The sequence below is a fragment of the Rhinopithecus bieti genome, unplaced genomic scaffold (assembly GCF_001698545.2).
Source record: "Rhinopithecus bieti isolate Rb0 unplaced genomic scaffold, ASM169854v2 scaffold_22670, whole genome shotgun sequence".
NCBI classification, from domain to species: domain Eukaryota; kingdom Metazoa; phylum Chordata; class Mammalia; order Primates; family Cercopithecidae; genus Rhinopithecus; species Rhinopithecus bieti.
This window is the reverse complement of record NW_016810753.1, coordinates 15,600-32,923: the sequence shown is the minus strand read 5'-3', so window position 1 is coordinate 32,923 and position 17,324 is coordinate 15,600. Positions and strand designations below refer to the sequence as shown.

The 17,324-nt window shown below is 35.0% G+C and overlaps 1 protein-coding gene across 1 annotated transcript in view; it reads right to left on the bottom strand.

The window, feature by feature from the left end:
* Positions 1 to 10,586, bottom strand: part of LOC108542616 (serine/threonine-protein kinase ULK4) — a 494,918-nt gene extending 484,332 nt beyond the window's left edge. Inside the window, exon 1 of the mRNA XM_017892686.1 lies at positions 10,459 to 10,586. Within this exon, the coding sequence (XP_017748175.1) occupies positions 10,459 to 10,484 (26 nt within the window). The 5' untranslated portion in view covers positions 10,485 to 10,586. The remainder of the gene's footprint in view (positions 1 to 10,458) is intronic.
* Positions 10,587 to 17,324: the final 6,738 nt, after the last annotated feature.

Sequence of the window (17,324 nt, the reverse complement as noted above, 5' to 3'; positions counted from 1 at the left end):
TTTAAAAAATTTTTTTTTTAAAAATACGGCAGTTTTTTTTTTTTTTTTTTTTTTTTTTTTTTTTTCACTGATTGCCACATTATTAGCAATATTATGGGGAAGGAAAAAAAAAACTCTAGGAAAACCTGATCCATCAGGAGCCACTGACATTTCAGGCTCACGGCAAACCTATACAATCAACTTACAAGACTATTCATCCTCTAAAAGGATTATCATGTTGAGAGATGCATAAGGCCCTATCTTATCGCCTGTCATAGTAATATGAGTATGAAGCCATTCGGAGAAATAGGTGGACATTTGTGAGCCATCATATCATTTTTATCTGATCTTGACAGCTCAATTTCACCACCTGTCTCATGCTAGATAGATCTCAGAGCTGACATCATAGAAAATGTGCTGAAATGTAAAATGTAATCCATAAAAGGCCAATGGTGATGATGGTATGCAGAAAAACATATTTGCATAATGGAGCAAAGGTTATCCTGGGCTACGGATATGAGGCTTCCATTCTCAGGCAGATGGGCAACACTGTGATTTGTTAAGGACTCCAGCTGCTAGTGCAGTTTCAAGGGACAAGTAAGGAAGGGAGAACAATTTTCTGTATAAACTCATCACAGAGAATTTTAACATCTCTCTAGCCTGAAGGCTGGCTCTCTTTTGCATACCTTTATATTCAACCTTGCATTTTATATGCACATGAATACAATACCTGGGCTGCAAAGCACAAAGGAACAGCTACTACTTTCTGTAGTCTGCACCGGCTGCCTATTCGTTTCTGACAATAATTTATATTACTAAATTTAATCTAAAAGTCTAAAAAGATGTGAATTTTCACTTCCTCAAGGATCCCCTTAATCCCTTCTTAACTAACTAGTACCCATTGCTAACATTTCCTTTAGTTTTTCTTCATTTTATATATACATATATATGTTTAATTACAGGAGTGAAATATGCTTATTATAAAAGCCTAAAAATACAAATGAGTAAAGATATATAATCTCCCCCATCACATCCTCCTCAGATAACCAATTTGGTATTGTTCTTTCATATCCATTTTTTTATTATTATTATTATTTTGAGACAGAGTCTCGCTCTGTCTCCCAGGCTGGAGTGCAGTGGCGCAACCTTGGCTCACTGTGAGCTCCGCCTCCCAGGTTCACGCCATTCTCCTGCCTCAGCCTCCCGAGTAGCTGGGACTACAGGTGCCCACCACCACGCCCGGTTAATTTTTTGCATTTTAGTAGAGACGGGGTTTCACCATGTTAGCCAGGATGGTCTCGATCTCCTGACCTCGTGATCCGCCTGCCTCGGCCTCCCAAAGTGCTGGGATTACAGGTGTGAGCCACTGTGCCCAGTCCCATATCCATTTTTTAATGAAACTGTATACCGATACATGCAAATACAAGTTTTGCCATTTTGCTTTACAAACGTAACTTCATAATTAACATATAACTCTGCCCTTGCCTTTTTTCACTTATCTATATACAATGAACATCCTTCCAGGTTAATCAAATGAATCATTTATATCGCAGTTATACCATTATTTACTGAAGCATTTCAATACCAATGGATATTAACTATATTTCAAGTTATTATACCACTTAGAAATAATGCTGCATTGAATAACCTCAAGCATATATCCTGAACAATTCACAATTTCATTTCTAGTGGCTAAATCAGATGCAAGCCTGTTAAAATCAAAGCAATGTATATTGTTAATAGTCATAGATTTTCCAAATCACTTAAATCACTTTTAAAAGGCTGCAGCAACTCACATTTCCCCGAGCAGTATTTAAAAATCACTGTGAAAAGTAGCTCTGCGAACTACCATACCACCAACTCTAAAAGCGACTTTGGATTTCCAGTTCTGCCAAGATGGAGTAGGATCAAAACAAGTACAGGAAGACTCTGAAAGGTAGAAAGAAGGTGGACTGGCTACAGAATGAAGGACTTGAGGAACAACATAGCAGTAAGTCTCCTCCCCTTCTTTATTGCCTCTCATGTATCCCAACAGGGTGCTAGACAAGCCTGCAACCCAGAACTGCCCCCTAAAAAAAGCTCTAACAAAAGCCTGTTTTCCCTGGCCAAAGGACCAATGAAAAAAGGTGGCCTAACAACAGAAATTCTTTCTGGCAATACCTGTCCTACTCTGGCAACACACCAACAGAAAACAGAAAAAAACTTCCCAATCCTTCACAGTTTTAGTGGGACCATGGGAATTTGATCTTCTACCTTAACCCACCCCCAGGGAAGGCCCACTTCAATTCCCCAACTGAGAAGTATAGGCAAAGCAGAATAGGGAGCTAATATTCCATCCCCTGCCAAGTGGAAGCGGTCAACAGTTACCCAATTCCCGGAAAGGGGTAGTGCCTATAAGACTCAGCAGAGAGCTGATCGTCCATTCCCTGCCCAATAGAAGCAGGCCATTCTTTAATTTCCCTGCTGTGACAGTATTAAGGTGTCTGTGTGGGGAGCTATCTTCCATTCCCAACCAGCAGAAGCAGGCAGTGATTTGATTCCCCTACAAAATTAGTGTCAGTGAGGTGCAGCAACCAGCAACAAAACCTACACTCAGCAACAATAAGAAAGCAACAATAAGAATGACATAGAGCAAGAGGATTCAAGACCTAGGCAAAATGTCCAGGATGTAATCTAAAATCACTCATAAAAACAAGTGGAAAATCGCACGAATCAAAAAAGACCATCAACACATACTATACTAGTATGAATCAGATGCTAGAATGATCTAACAAAGATTTCAAAGCAGCTATCTTAAAAACGTTTCCAAAAGCATTGCAAATTCTCTTAAAACTAATGAAATTGTTTAAAATCTCAGATGAGGAAAAAGGTTATAAAAAAGAACCAATGTACAATATAGAACTGAAAAAAATACAATAACCGAAATGAAAACCTCATTGGATAAGCTCAATAGTAGAGTGTAGACAGAGAGCAGAATCAGTGGACATGAGTACAAATAAACTTATGAAATCTGAAAAACAGAGAGAAAATAGACAAAAGAAAAAAATAGTCTCAGGGATCAGTAGGAGAATAACCAAATACCTTATATTCATATCATCAAAGTCCCAAAAAGGTGAAGAGAGAGAAAATGGGACTGAACAAGTATTCAAAGAAATCATGGCTGAAAAATATCCAAATTCAGCAGAAGACATAAATCTATATATTCAAGAAGGTGATCAGACTCCAAATAGGATTAAACCAAATAATCCACACCAAAGATATATCACAATTAAACTTCTAAATCCTAAAGGCAAAGAAAATATCTTCAAAATAGAGAAAAAACACATTACTTATAAAGGAATACTAATGGAAATAACAGATTTGAAACCATGATATGAAACCACAGGGGACAGAAGAAAGTAGAAAAATTTTAAAGACTAAAAAGAAAAAAAAACTGTCAACTACAAGTTCTAAATGCAGTAATCTTCAGGCATAAAGGGGAATAAGATTTCTCAAAGAAAAGTAACCATTTTTTTTCAACAGCAAACATACCCTTAAAAAAATGTCTAAAGGAAGTTCTCTAATCCTAAAGAAGTGATAATAGAAGGCTAAGAATATAAAAAAAGAAGAACATCAGAATGGGTAAGTTAGAGGTAGATGTAACAGTCTAATTTACTTCTAACAAATTTCTTAAATCATATTTGATGATTAAAAGCAAAAAATATAACACCATCTGATAAACTGCTCAATGCATGCAGAGAGAACTTCCTTAAGACAATTATTTTTTTCTTTTTTTGAGAGGTAATCTTGCTCTGTTGCCCAGGCTGGAGTGCAGTGGCACAATCTTGGCTCACTGCAACCTCCACCTCCCAGGTTCAAGCAATTCTCCTGCCTCAGCCTCCCAAGTAGCTGGGACTACAGGCGCGCACAACCACGCATAGCTAATCTTTGTATTTTTAGTAGACAAGGGGTTGTACCATGTTGGCCAGGCACCGTGTCTGGCCAAGACAATTAAATTTTAAAAGCAGGGATAATAAAGGGAAACTATGGAAAATAAAAGGAAACTAGGTGTTTACTCTTCATTCACAGTAATAACATATTATGACTAAGAGGCTATTATAAGTTATGTATGTATATTGCAACAACTGGAGCAACCACTAAGGAAACTATGCAAGGTGATATACTCAACAGTGCTATAAATAAATCAAAGAATCCCAAATGTTCAGATAACCCAAAGGAAGCTAAGTAAAGAGAAACCAAATAAGGAATAAAATGTCAGACTTAAACCTTGACATATCAGTAATCATCTTAAATGTAAATGGTCCAAATATACCAACTAAAAGGCAGGAACGGCAGAGGTGATACAAAATTATGACCCAACAATGTGCTGTCTATAAGAAACTTGCCTTATATGCAATGATATAGATAAGTTTAAGGTAAAAAAAAATGAAAGCAGGTATAAAATGCAAACATTAATTTAAAATAAAGGCAGCAGTGGCTGTATCAATAGCCAATGAAGTAAACTTCAGAGAAAAGCATTAGAAACAAAGATGGATTTACATAATGATAAAAGCATCTGTACACAAGAAAACATAATACCCTAAGTAAGTATGCAGCAAACAATGAGGCCTCCAAATACAGGAAGCAAAAATTGTTAGAGCTGAAAAGAGAAACAGACAAAGCCACAATTATAACTGCAGACTCCAACACCCTACTTTCAGAAATTGATAGAAATACTAGAAAGAAAAACAGTAAGAATAGAGAATACCTAAACAACACAATGAAACAAATCTAATTGACATATAAAGAACATCCCCACCAACAAGGAGCAGAATGTACATGCTTTTCAAACACCCTGTACCATTCACCAAAATAGACCATACATTAAACTACAAGACAAACTTCAACAAATTTAAAAGGACTGAAATCACAGAAAGTGTGTTCTCTGACCATAATAAAATCAAGTTATATATCAAGAACATAATGACAACAGAAAAATCTCTAAATATGCAGAAATTAAACAAGACATCTCTAAATAATACATGGATCAATGAGGAAGTTTCAAAGGAAATTAAAAAGATACACAAAACAACATAATTTTTTTTAAAAAATCCGAATCTATGCAAATGCTATAAAAGCATTTGAGAAAGAGAGTTATAGGACTAAATGTTACATGAGACCTTTTACAAAGAGAAAAGGTTTCAAATCAATAATCTGTTTCTGCTTTCAGAAAGCAGAAAAGAGCAAAACAAAGCAAGCAGAAGGAAAATATAATAAAATCAGAGAATGAACTGAAAACAGAAAATGATAGAGAAAACAAAAGCTGGTCACCAAAAAAACCATGATAATTAATAAATCTCTAGCAAAACTGATAAAATAAAACAGAAGAGGTACACATCATCTATATCAGGAATGAAAAGGGATATCACTACAAATACTTCAGTAGTAAAAAGATANGGGATATCACTACAAATACTTCAGTAGTAAAAAGATAAAATGGAATACTAGAAAAAAATTATATTTAATAACACAATAATTTAGAAAAAATGGACTAATACCTCAAAACCCATAAACTACCAAAACTCAACCTAGTAAAATGTTAAAATATGCACGGTCTTGCAATTTAATGAAATTGAATTTGTAATTTAAAAGTTCCTGAAGATAAATCTGCAGGCCCCAATGGATTCGCTAGAGAATTCTACAAAAAATTTAAAGAAAAATTAACAAATTTCATACAGTCTCTTCCAGAAAATAGAAACAGAGGGCATACATCACAATTCATTTTATGAGGCTAGTATTATAGTAATACTAAGAGGAAAGAAGGGAAGGAGGGAGAAAGCAAGCAAGCAAACTATAACCCAGTATCTCTCATGAACTTAAAAGTAAAAATTCTCAACAAAATATTAGCAAATAAAATCCAGCAAAATATAAAAGAATTAACACACTGTGACCACATGAGATTACTCTAGGTATGCAATTGCTATAGAATTTGAAAAACAATTAATGTAATATATTATAGAAACAGCTAAAAAATCATATTGTTATATTAATTGATAGAGAAAAAGCATTTGACAAAATCCAATACCCATTCATGATGAGAGAAAAAAAGCTCTAAGAAAATTGGAAATAAAGAATAAGAATGAGAGTGACCTTCCTCCACTGATAAAGAATATCTACAAAAAATCTAGAGTAACTTCATACTTAACAGTGGAGGCCTAAAACTGTTTTCCCTACAAAGCCAGAAACAAAGCAAGAACATCTGCTCTCACCACTCTTATTCAACCTAGTACTGGACATTCTAAATACCAAAATAAGGCAATAAAAATAAAGGGCACACAAACAAGAGAGAAACAAATAAAACTGTCCGCATTTACAGATGACACGACTGGCTACATAGAAAATCTCCTAGAATCAGAAAGACAAAAAAGAGGAAGGAAGGAAGTAAGGAAGGGAGGGAGGAAGGGAGGGAGGGAGGGAGGGAGGGAGGGAAGGAAGGAGGGAGAGAAGGAAGGAGAAAAAAAAAAAAACCTAGAACTGATAAGTGAGTTCAGTAAGGTTGTAGAACATAAAATCAACAAACACATCAATTAAATGTGGAAACTGAAATTAATGACGCAATACCATTTACAATTGCTCCCCTAAAAAAAGAAATACTAGGTATATACTTAACAAAACATGCTGAAATTATAGAATGCTAATGAAAGAAGGTTAAAAAAAAACAAAAAAAACTAAATAAATAGAGAGAGACACCACATTCAAGGATCAGCAGACCATAGAGTAAATATATCAACTATCCTTGTATTGATGCATTAGTTTAATGAAACCAGCAAGGTTTTGGCAAATATAAACAAGCTCATTTCAAAGCTTATATGGAAAAGCATATAGGTCCCAGAACAGCTAAAACAATCTTGACAAAGAAGAATAAAAAGAGGAGATCACTCTGTCCAATATTTAGCCTTATGATGATCAAGTAATCTTAATTACAGTAATCAAGACAATGTTGTATTGATAAAGGGACAGACACACAGGTCAAATGAAAAGTTTAGAAGCAGCCCCACACAAATACGCCCAAATGATTTCTGACAATGTACAAAAGCAATTCAATGCAAGAAAGATAACCCTTTCAACAAATAACACCAGAGCAATTAAATATCCACAGGCAAAAACCAAAACCAAAACCAAAAGAAAACCTCTAACTAAGCTTTATACTTTATATGGAAATTAACTCAAAATGGATCACAAACTTAAATGTAAAGCGTATAATCATAAAAAATATTTTTTAAAACATGGGAGAAAATCTTTGGGATCCAGACAGAGTTCTTACTCTTGACATCAAAACTACAAACCACTAAAGGAAAAATTGATAAAGTGAACCCATTAAAATTCAAAACTTTTGTTCTGTAAAATATCCTGTTAAGATAAGATGACAAGTTACACACGGAGAGAAAAAATTTGCAAACCATATATCTAACAGTGGACTCATATCTAAAATATATAAAGAACTCTCGAAATTCCATCTTTGGCCAGTAGAAGCTCCTTCACATTGGCTCCTGCATTCCTTTTAACATGACCTTAGAAGTCTCTGATAAATTCCTCGCTTTCAGGACTGACATGCCCCAGCCTCAATTTGTTCATTTCTGGTCTAAATGCAAAGCTGTGCCAGGGACTTGGAACCTATTTATACAAGAGACCATGATTTGAGTAGAAAATGGTATTTAGGAATTAAAACTTGAATTCAGTGTTATAAACTGAATTCTGTTCCCCCCAAAATTCATATGCTGAAGCCCTAACCCTCAATGTGACTATATTTGAAGACGTGTGTGTTTGGAGATAGGGCTGTATTTGGAGATTTAAGGGGGTAATTAAGGATAAATGAGGTCACGCTGGGGGGGGCACCTGATCCAGCAGTAATGGTGTACTTAAAGGGGAAAAGACACCATGAGTGCGCAAACACAAAGCAAAGGCCATGTGAGGACACAGGAAGAAGGCAGCCCTCTGTGTAAGCCAAGAAGAAAGACCTCACCAGAAACCAAACCTGCTGGCACCTTGATCTTGGATCTGTAGCTGATGAAACTGTGAGAAAATAAATGGATGTGGTTTAAGTTGCCCAATCTGTGGTACTGTTATGACAGTCTGAGCAAACTAACACAAGTAGATAAAACTATGAAATAAATAATTTCTTTAAAAGATAGAAAATAAATGAGTTTATGCTAACACGTTAGAGTCAAATTAAGGATGAGACAATTTTACTTATATTTTTATAATTGTACATTTTACACTGATAATATTGGTTATTATTGGAATTAGCATAATTATTAGTTTTCTCTTACCATATATAAAGAGACTATATATATATATACACACACACACACCATAGAGACATATATATACCATAGAGAGGTCACATACATATACACACACATAGACACATACCATATATAGAGACCATATATATATACACACACACCAAAGAGAGCATATATACACACACACACACACACACACACACACACCCCATCTATATATATGTAATAGTTTCAAATGGCAATACATATATTAACACTGACAACAAGAACATTGAATGCGGTTTAAGGTTTCTTAATGGGATTTTGGTCACTAAAATATATTACAATAGAAATATTCTGCCATAATACTGTGATTTAAAAGTACTCGCTTTAAATCTCTCTTCCCTGGGGAATCATACCACAAACTTGACACACAGATTGTTTTCAATTTTCAAGACCACTTTATTTTATCATTTTATTTTAACATTATATAAAACATTTACATGCTTCTTAAGTCTAGACCATAAAGCAAGTACATTCAGAGAAGCATAGCTCATTCCTGCCCCTGCACCTTCCTTATTCTCTTCCTAATCCTGTAAATTATCACTCTTGTAATTTATTTAACTTTCCATTCTGTCTTTTGTAAAATATTAGTAAAGGCACATATATTCTCTGTTTTCACCCCCTTTCTTAGACAAAAGGTATTAACAGTATGCTACGAATACTATTTTACATCTGACTTTTATCAGGATAATAATATCTTGTAGGTGACTCCATGGCTGTGTACAGACATTTTCCTTGTGCCTTTCCACAGTTGTATAGCCCTCCATTCTGGGGACGGTGGTGGTTGGCAGAATGCTAAAGATCCCCCTGCCCCCAAAGCCCCACCATCCTGGCTATTCAAATACTAATCTGGATACTTCAGCTGGTACCCAACTTACAATGATTCAACTTGCAATTTTATGATATGTCAGTCTGAGATGGTGCAAAAACAATATTCAGTAGAAACGATACATGGAATACTCATACAACTATTCTGCTTTTCACTTTCAGGGTGGTATTCAATAAATTACATGAGATATTCCACACTTTATTATAAAAAAAAAAAGGCTTTGTGGGCAGTGCGCGGTGGCTCACACCTGTAATCCCAGCACTTTAGGAGGCCAAGGCAGGCGGATCACTTGAGGTCAGGAGTTCAAGACCAGCCTGGCCAACATAGTGAAACCCTGTCTCTACTAAAATACAAAATTAGTAGGACATGATGGTGCATGNGCTATGAATAAACTGAGAATTTTCTCTTTTAAGAAACAATAGTACCTAGATCTGACCTCTGAAAAGCTCTATGAGAGGAAAAAAAAAAATCCTAGGGAACCCAGACTACATTCTCTAACTACATCTTCTAACAAGAAGAGGAAAGAGTTACAAGCCTGGAGAAAGACCTGTCCTTCCTAGTACCAGTCCATAAACTCTCACCTCCTTCCCTGCTCCTCCTTCTGAGCCTTCAGCTACTTATTCCAGAATCTTACAACAAGGAAAATTACAACCAAACCACTGGTCTAATATTGACTCCCAAAGGTACAAACCAGAACCATCTCAACACCCTACTTTGGACTGTTCTCAGATCTAGGGCTGTGTTATCCCATTCTCACACTGCTGTGAAGAAATATCTGAGACTTGATAATTTATAAAGGAAAGAGGTTTAATTGATTCACATTGCTGGGGAGGCCTCAGGAAACTTACAACGATGGCAGAGGGTAAAGGAAAAACAGGCACCTTCTTCACAGCTGGCAAGATGTAGTGAGTGCCAGCATGGGAAATGCCAGATGCTTATAAAACCATCAGATGTGGTGAGACTCACTCATTATCACAAGAACAGAATGGGGGAAACCACTCCCATGATCCAATTACCCCCACTTGGTCCCACTCCTGACACGTGAGGATTATAGGGATTATAATTCAAGGTAAGATTTGGGTGGGGACAGAGAGCCAAACCATATCAAGGACACACAAGGCATTTCTCACCCTGCCATAGTTTCAGAGGTCTTCTCTGGGTCCTCAGTACTTCCAAGCTGAGATTACAAGTGAAATATTAAACCCCTGGAAAAACCCTTAAAAAAATATACCAGATACACAGAGACCAAGAAATACCCTACAACTACTAATACAACAGGCACTAAATTGAAGTTACTGATGAAATCATCAGAGAAAGGCTTACCTTGCTTGGCAACTGAGCAGCAACATCTCACGGTTATAAATCAAAATATATAGAAGAACCAGGAAGGCTTTTGCTCTAATGTATGTTGAGGGGCTGTCAAGTAAACGGATAACTGTGGAGACAAAATCCTGTGGAAGACATTAAAAAATTTTTTTTGAGAGAACATAACAAAATAGGGCAGTCTCAATTCTCAGAGTGACCAGACTATAATAATCAAGCAGATGGCAGAAAGTAAAATAATATCAACTACTGTTTTCACATTCTCAATTTGTGCTAGATCCCATAACTAAATTTTAATACTATCTCATTTAAATCTGAAAATTAGTCATAACAAATTGACAATATTGTCCCCGCTTTAAAGAGAAAAAATGAGTATTGAAAAGTTAAGCAATTTACCAATATTCAGTTGGATAAAATCCAGGCCAACTGAATGACAAAGCCTGCCTGTTAACTACTCAATCACACAACTGAAATGTGGCAGCAAATAATACAACTGTCAGTCACAACTGCATGTAGATATAAATCTCCAAGAAGAGCTGCATACAGAGAGATCATATCTCTAGTCTACACATCCGAGGACTTAACAGAAATAAAATAAAGATAATACTCAATACATGACACAAAGAAACATATACTCATATAACACTCTTTAATTAAAGGTATAATTCAACACAAAGGACTAAGTATTGACAAGGAATAGTGCTACCTTCCCTTTTAAAAGACAGACTATAAATAATTTCTATAAATACGCAAACAGAACACAGACACACATGCACATACATGGTTAATGAATGTAAGTAGTCAGAAATATAGAATCATAATATCAGCAAGATGGCTACAGAGAATAGGAATATATAAGTTCCCAAGAGAGCTTAAGAGGTGCCAGCACCTAACAGTAACATTGTGTATCCAAGACAGATTTAAGCTCAATTTTTTTTTTTTTTTGGCCACACTCCAATCCTTTTCTATTTGGTGCTATGCTTCCAGGTAGGAATAATTTACATATTCATATATATGCCATGTAAGTTCTATGCTACTTAAGGATAAAAACATATCTAAGCATCAGTCTCACCTAGTTCCTGAACCAAATTATCAAAGCCAAAGTATTTATCTCAGGTAAAAAACAAATCAATGCAGTCATCCTTGAGTAGAAGATCTGTTTTCTACCTTTGCAGCAACTACACAGTAGAAAATCCATCCCCAGAGTCCATTCCTGATTCTAATTTATTCTCTGTGGTCTAAGGACCACAATCACAAGTCTGTTTCCCCTGTCAACACAACCCCCAACATATACATACATAATTCCAAAGCCATTCAAATTTCCAGCAATTACAAACTGAAAAACTCTTCCAGATTATAAGAGATTAAAAAGACATGATAATTGACTGCAATTCAAGATCTGGAAGTTCTGTAAGGTCTGTAGATTAGCTAACAACACTGAATCAATGTTAATTTCCTGATTTTGAAATTTCACGGCTTGTTTCAAGGAAACATTCAGTGAAGTAATTAGAATTAGAAAAGCATCATGTCCACAAACTTCTCAAGTGGGTCAGAAAACACACACACACTCACACATCCGTGCACACAAAGTGAAAGAGATAAAGACAGAGAAAGATAAATTATAAAGTAATCATAGTAAAATGTTAACATTTGGTGAATGTAGGCAAAGGATCTATTGCAATCATTTACACTATATGTCCAAAATTAAACTCAGTGCCTGAGGATCAATATACTAGCCAAACTCAGAAGTCTCAGTACTATCCTTGACCCTTCTTCTTTCCTTTCTCTCATGCCCAATTAACCCCAAGCTCTGTGAAAATGACACCCCCACTATGGCTGTCTTATTTCTATGCACCATTATATCTTTCCTGAATTACTACAACAGGCTTTATTTAATTTTCTTTTATTCCATCTACTCTATAAATTTTAGCCACAGTGGACCCTCTATAAGAGCAAATGTAACTCACCTATAAAATATTCTCAATAGTTACACAACCATTGAAAAGAAGCTAAAACTCATTATGACATATGAGGTTCTTCATGGTCTGGCTTTTCGTTATCTTTCCAAAATCATGTATCATACCATCAACTCCACTGAATACCCTCAACATTCACAATGTGGAAATAAAAAAAAAGGAAGATGAGAATATTGAACAAAGGAAAGCGGCAAAGGGAATCTCAGGATTATTCCAAGGTGACAGCCTTCACCAGACAGAAGGCAGCCTATCTGTACAGAAGCTGGTCCAAGGCCCCCAGAGAGAACTCAGGAGAAGAAACTGACAGACTATCTGAAGCACCTGAATGTAATTTGAAACACAAAGTGATGTAAACAAAGAAAGGTTCACTAGATATTGCTCTACACAAAATTAACAGACCGAGTACATATGCATGTTGGAGCCTGTCTCATGTCCTACTTCAAAATAAACACCAAACAAATCTAAGATTTAAAAAATAAACACAAAATGATTCAAAGATCTAGAAGAGGCCACAGGAGGTAGGCATACAAACATATATACATACATACATACATATTTCAATCTCAGACTGGGGAAAATGTTCATAAATAATTTATTAGAAAGAACATAATAAGTGTGAGAAAAGTAAATATAAAACATGTTAAATGCCACATAGAAATGAAACGCTATAAAGAAAAAAACCACATGAATTAGAGAAAATATTTGCCACACTTTTTTTAATAAAGGTGATTTTCTTGATATATAAATATCAATAAGAAAAGAACTAAAGGACAAAGAAAGTAAAAGTACTAGAATTAACTGAAACCTCTGATCTCTTCCATGTGGAATATCACATTAACCAAGGATAATTTAAGGTATTTCAAAAAATACAGAACATAGGAGGCAAGTTTCATATAAAGCTATCCACATAAACCTATTTCATATAAAGACAACAACAAATGAAAATAAAAAACATTTCAGCGATAAAAACTCTTTTTTTTTTTTTGGAGACAAGAGTCTCGCTCTGTTGCCCAGGTTGGAGTGCAGAGGCGCAATCTTGGCTCACTGCAACCTCCACTTCCTGGGTTCAAGCGATTCTCCTGCCTCAGCCTCCTGAGTGGCTGGGACTACAGGAGCGTGCCACTATGTCCAGTTAATTTTTTGTATTTTTAGTAGAGAAGGATTTTCACCGTGTTAGCCAGGATGGTCTCGATCTCCTGACCACATGATCTGCCTGCCTTGGCCTCCCAAAGTGCTGGAATTACAGGCGTAAGCCACCGTGTCCAGCCAAAACTCTGATTTTACCTGCTATGGCCTGAATGTTTTTTCCTGCCCCCATTCATATATTAAACTTAATCCCCAATGTAACAGTGTTAAGACGTGGAGCCTTTGGGAGGTAATTAGGTGATAAGGACTACACCCTCATGAATGAGGTTAGTACCCTTATAAAAGAGACCTGAGTGAGTTTATTTACCCCTTCCAATATGTAAGGAAACAAAGAAGACACTATCTATGACAAATGGGCCCACACTAGACACCAGATCTGCTAATGCCTTGATCTTGGACTCCCCAGCCTCCAGAACGGTGAGCAACACATTTCCATTATTTATAAATTATCCGGTCTAAGGTACCTTGTTACAGCAGCCCAAACATACTAAGATACCACTCAACCAAAACAAAAAACAAAATAAAATAAAATTGAGGAAGAGGTAAACTGTACTATAACAGCTCAATTTGAAGGAACTATCATTGAATAAGCATTTATAGACATCAAAAAGGTCCAAGTCACTTAGTTATACAAAACAGGAGGTATAGACAGTATACCTTAGGAACACAGATGCAAAAACTCCTCAACAAAATATAAGCACATTGATCCAGTATATATTAAAAGAATAAAACATGATGACCAAGTGAGGTTTATCCCAGGAATCCAAAGCTGATTCAACATTTGAAAAACAATAAGTGCAATTCATCATAATTAACTGATGAAACAAGAAATACCACATAACCATGAATTACTAATAAAAAAATTTATAAAATTCAACATCCATTCATGATAAAAACTCTCAGCAACCTAGGAATAAAAGAGACCTCCTCAATGTGAAAAAAGGCAAGTAGAAAAAAAACCTACAGTTAACATCATAATGATGAAAGACTAAGTGTTTCCCCAGAAACTGGGAAGAAAGCAAAGATGTCCACTCTCATCACCCATGATTCAGTATTTTACTGAAAGCTGTAGCCAGCATAAGAAGAAAAATAAATAAAAGACATTTAGATTTCAATGAAAGAAATATTTGCAGATGACATGATTACCTATGTGGAAAATCCCAAGGAATTTACAAAAAAAGCTTCTATAACTTATAAGTGAGTTTAGCAAGATCTGATATATTTCAATATACCAATAATGAACAACTGGAAAATAAATCCTTTTTAAAGTACCACTTTTCAATAGCTCCAACCATAACAACAACAAAGAGGTATTGCTTTCACCCTAACGAAACATCTACAGAATCTGTACATTAAAAATTCTAAAATCATGATGAAAGAAAACTTTTCAAGCCTATAAATAATGAAAAGACACTCCATGTTCATGTAGTAAGACTCAAGTTAGTCATCAATTCTCCCCAAATTTACCTATAGACTTAATGCAACTTCAGTCAAAATCCCAACAGGGTATTCTGTGGATATAAACTGAGTTTAAAATTTCTATGAAAAGGTAAAATAAAAACTAGAATATGCAAAACAATTTTGGGAGGATATGCAAGAATCGTACAATAATTTTAAGACATACAAAAAACTATGGTAATCAAAACAATGTGGTATTAACAAAATGATAGACACATAGAACAAGGAAACAAACTAGAGTTTAGAAATATAGTCCATCAGTTTACGATAAAGGTGCAAAGGCAACATTGGAAAAAGGCTAATCATATGACCAAATGATGCTGGAACAACTGAACATCCACAAGCAAAAATGTTAACTTAAACTCATTCCTTACTCCACATGCAGAAATTAACCCAAAATGTATTATACAACTGAATATAAGTCAACTTCATCAAAATGAAAATTTCTCCCATGAAGGACACTGTAAGAAAAGACACTCCACATACTCAGAGAAAATATTTGTACCCAGAATATATAAAGAACTCTCCAAACTCAAAATTAAGAAAAAAAAGTTAATGAACAAAATACTTAAACAGACATTTCACCAAAGAAAATATGTACCTGTCGAATAGATGCAAGGATGCTCAATATCATAATCATTACAGTAGTGCAAATTAAAATCATACTGAGATATAACAATGAACTTATTAGAATCACTAACATGAAAAACGGTGAGTATGTAGAGCAACTGAAGTTTTTCACACATTGCTAGTGGGAATGCAGAAACGGTACAGGAATCCTGGAAAACAGTTTGGCAGTTTCATTAAAATGTTCAATATATACCTATCATATATGCCTCAACCATCCTACTTCTAAGTATTCTAATGAAATAAAAACTTAAGTTCACAGAAAACCTTGTACAAAAAAATTGATAGTAATATTTAGTTATAATACAGATTGAGTATCCCAAATCCAAAAATCTGAAATCTGTAATGCTCCCAAATCCAAAACTTTTTGAGTACTGATAAAATGCAAGTGGAAAATTCCACACATAAGTACTTAACACAAACTTTGTTTCATGCACTGAAAATATTTAAAATATTGTATGAAATTACCTTGGCCTTATTTTATACAAGGTGTGTATGAAACACAAATAAATTCTGTGCTTAGACTTGGGTCCCATCCCCAAGGTATCTCATTATGTATATACAAATATTACAAGACCCAAAAACACTGAAATCTGAAACACTTCTGGTCTCAAGTATTTTGGATAAGGGATATTTAACCTGCAGTCAAAAACCAAAAACAGTTCACATGTCCTTCGGTGTGTACATGAATAAATAAAATGTGGTACATCCACATAATGAAACAGTACTCAGCAGTAATGAACTACTGAGACATGCAGTGACATGGATGAATCTCAACTGCACTGTATTAACTGAAAGAAACCAGCTGCAAAGATTATATGCAGTGTGATTCCATTTATATGACATTCTGGAAAAGATAAAGCTATAGGGGCAGGGAAGACATCAGTGATTGCCAGGGACTGGGATGGAGGGTGGTTTGCCTAAGAAAAACGCAGCACAAGGTAATTCTTCGGGAAACTGGAATTGTTCTGCATCTTTCTGGTGGTGGTAACAAGAGTCTATGCATATATTAAACCTCATAGAACTGAGTCCCCACAAAGGTACATTTCATTAAAAGTAAATTTCATTACACGTAAATTTTAAAATTAAAAAATGATATATATTATACATAAAATATAAACTGTTATTTATAAGTTACATATTATAGTACATATATGTATATATTATATGTATATACATATATTGGATTTATTATACATACAATATATGTATATATTATATATTATATACCATTCACAATGTATAACAGTAATAATTATAGTAATGAGTGTTATGCCTTAAATAGTATAGCAACCACCTTTGTAAGTGAAAACTACACACGATGTAAGAACCAATAAAATATTTTATTGTCAGTCTGAGACTCAAAAGAACAAAAATAAGTGAGGATATAAAAGACCTAAATAACATAAACAATAGGTTAGATATTATGGGTAGATATCAAATTTTATATTCCAATAATGGAACACATATATTTTTCNGGCAAGTTTCATATAAAGCTATCCACATAAACCTATTTCATATAAAGACAACAACAAATGAAAATAAAAAACATTTCAGCGATAAAACTCTTTTTTTTTTTTTGGAGACAAGAGTCTCGCTCTGTTGCCCAGGTTGGAGTGCAGAGGCGCAATCTTGGCTCACTGCAACCTCCACTTCCTG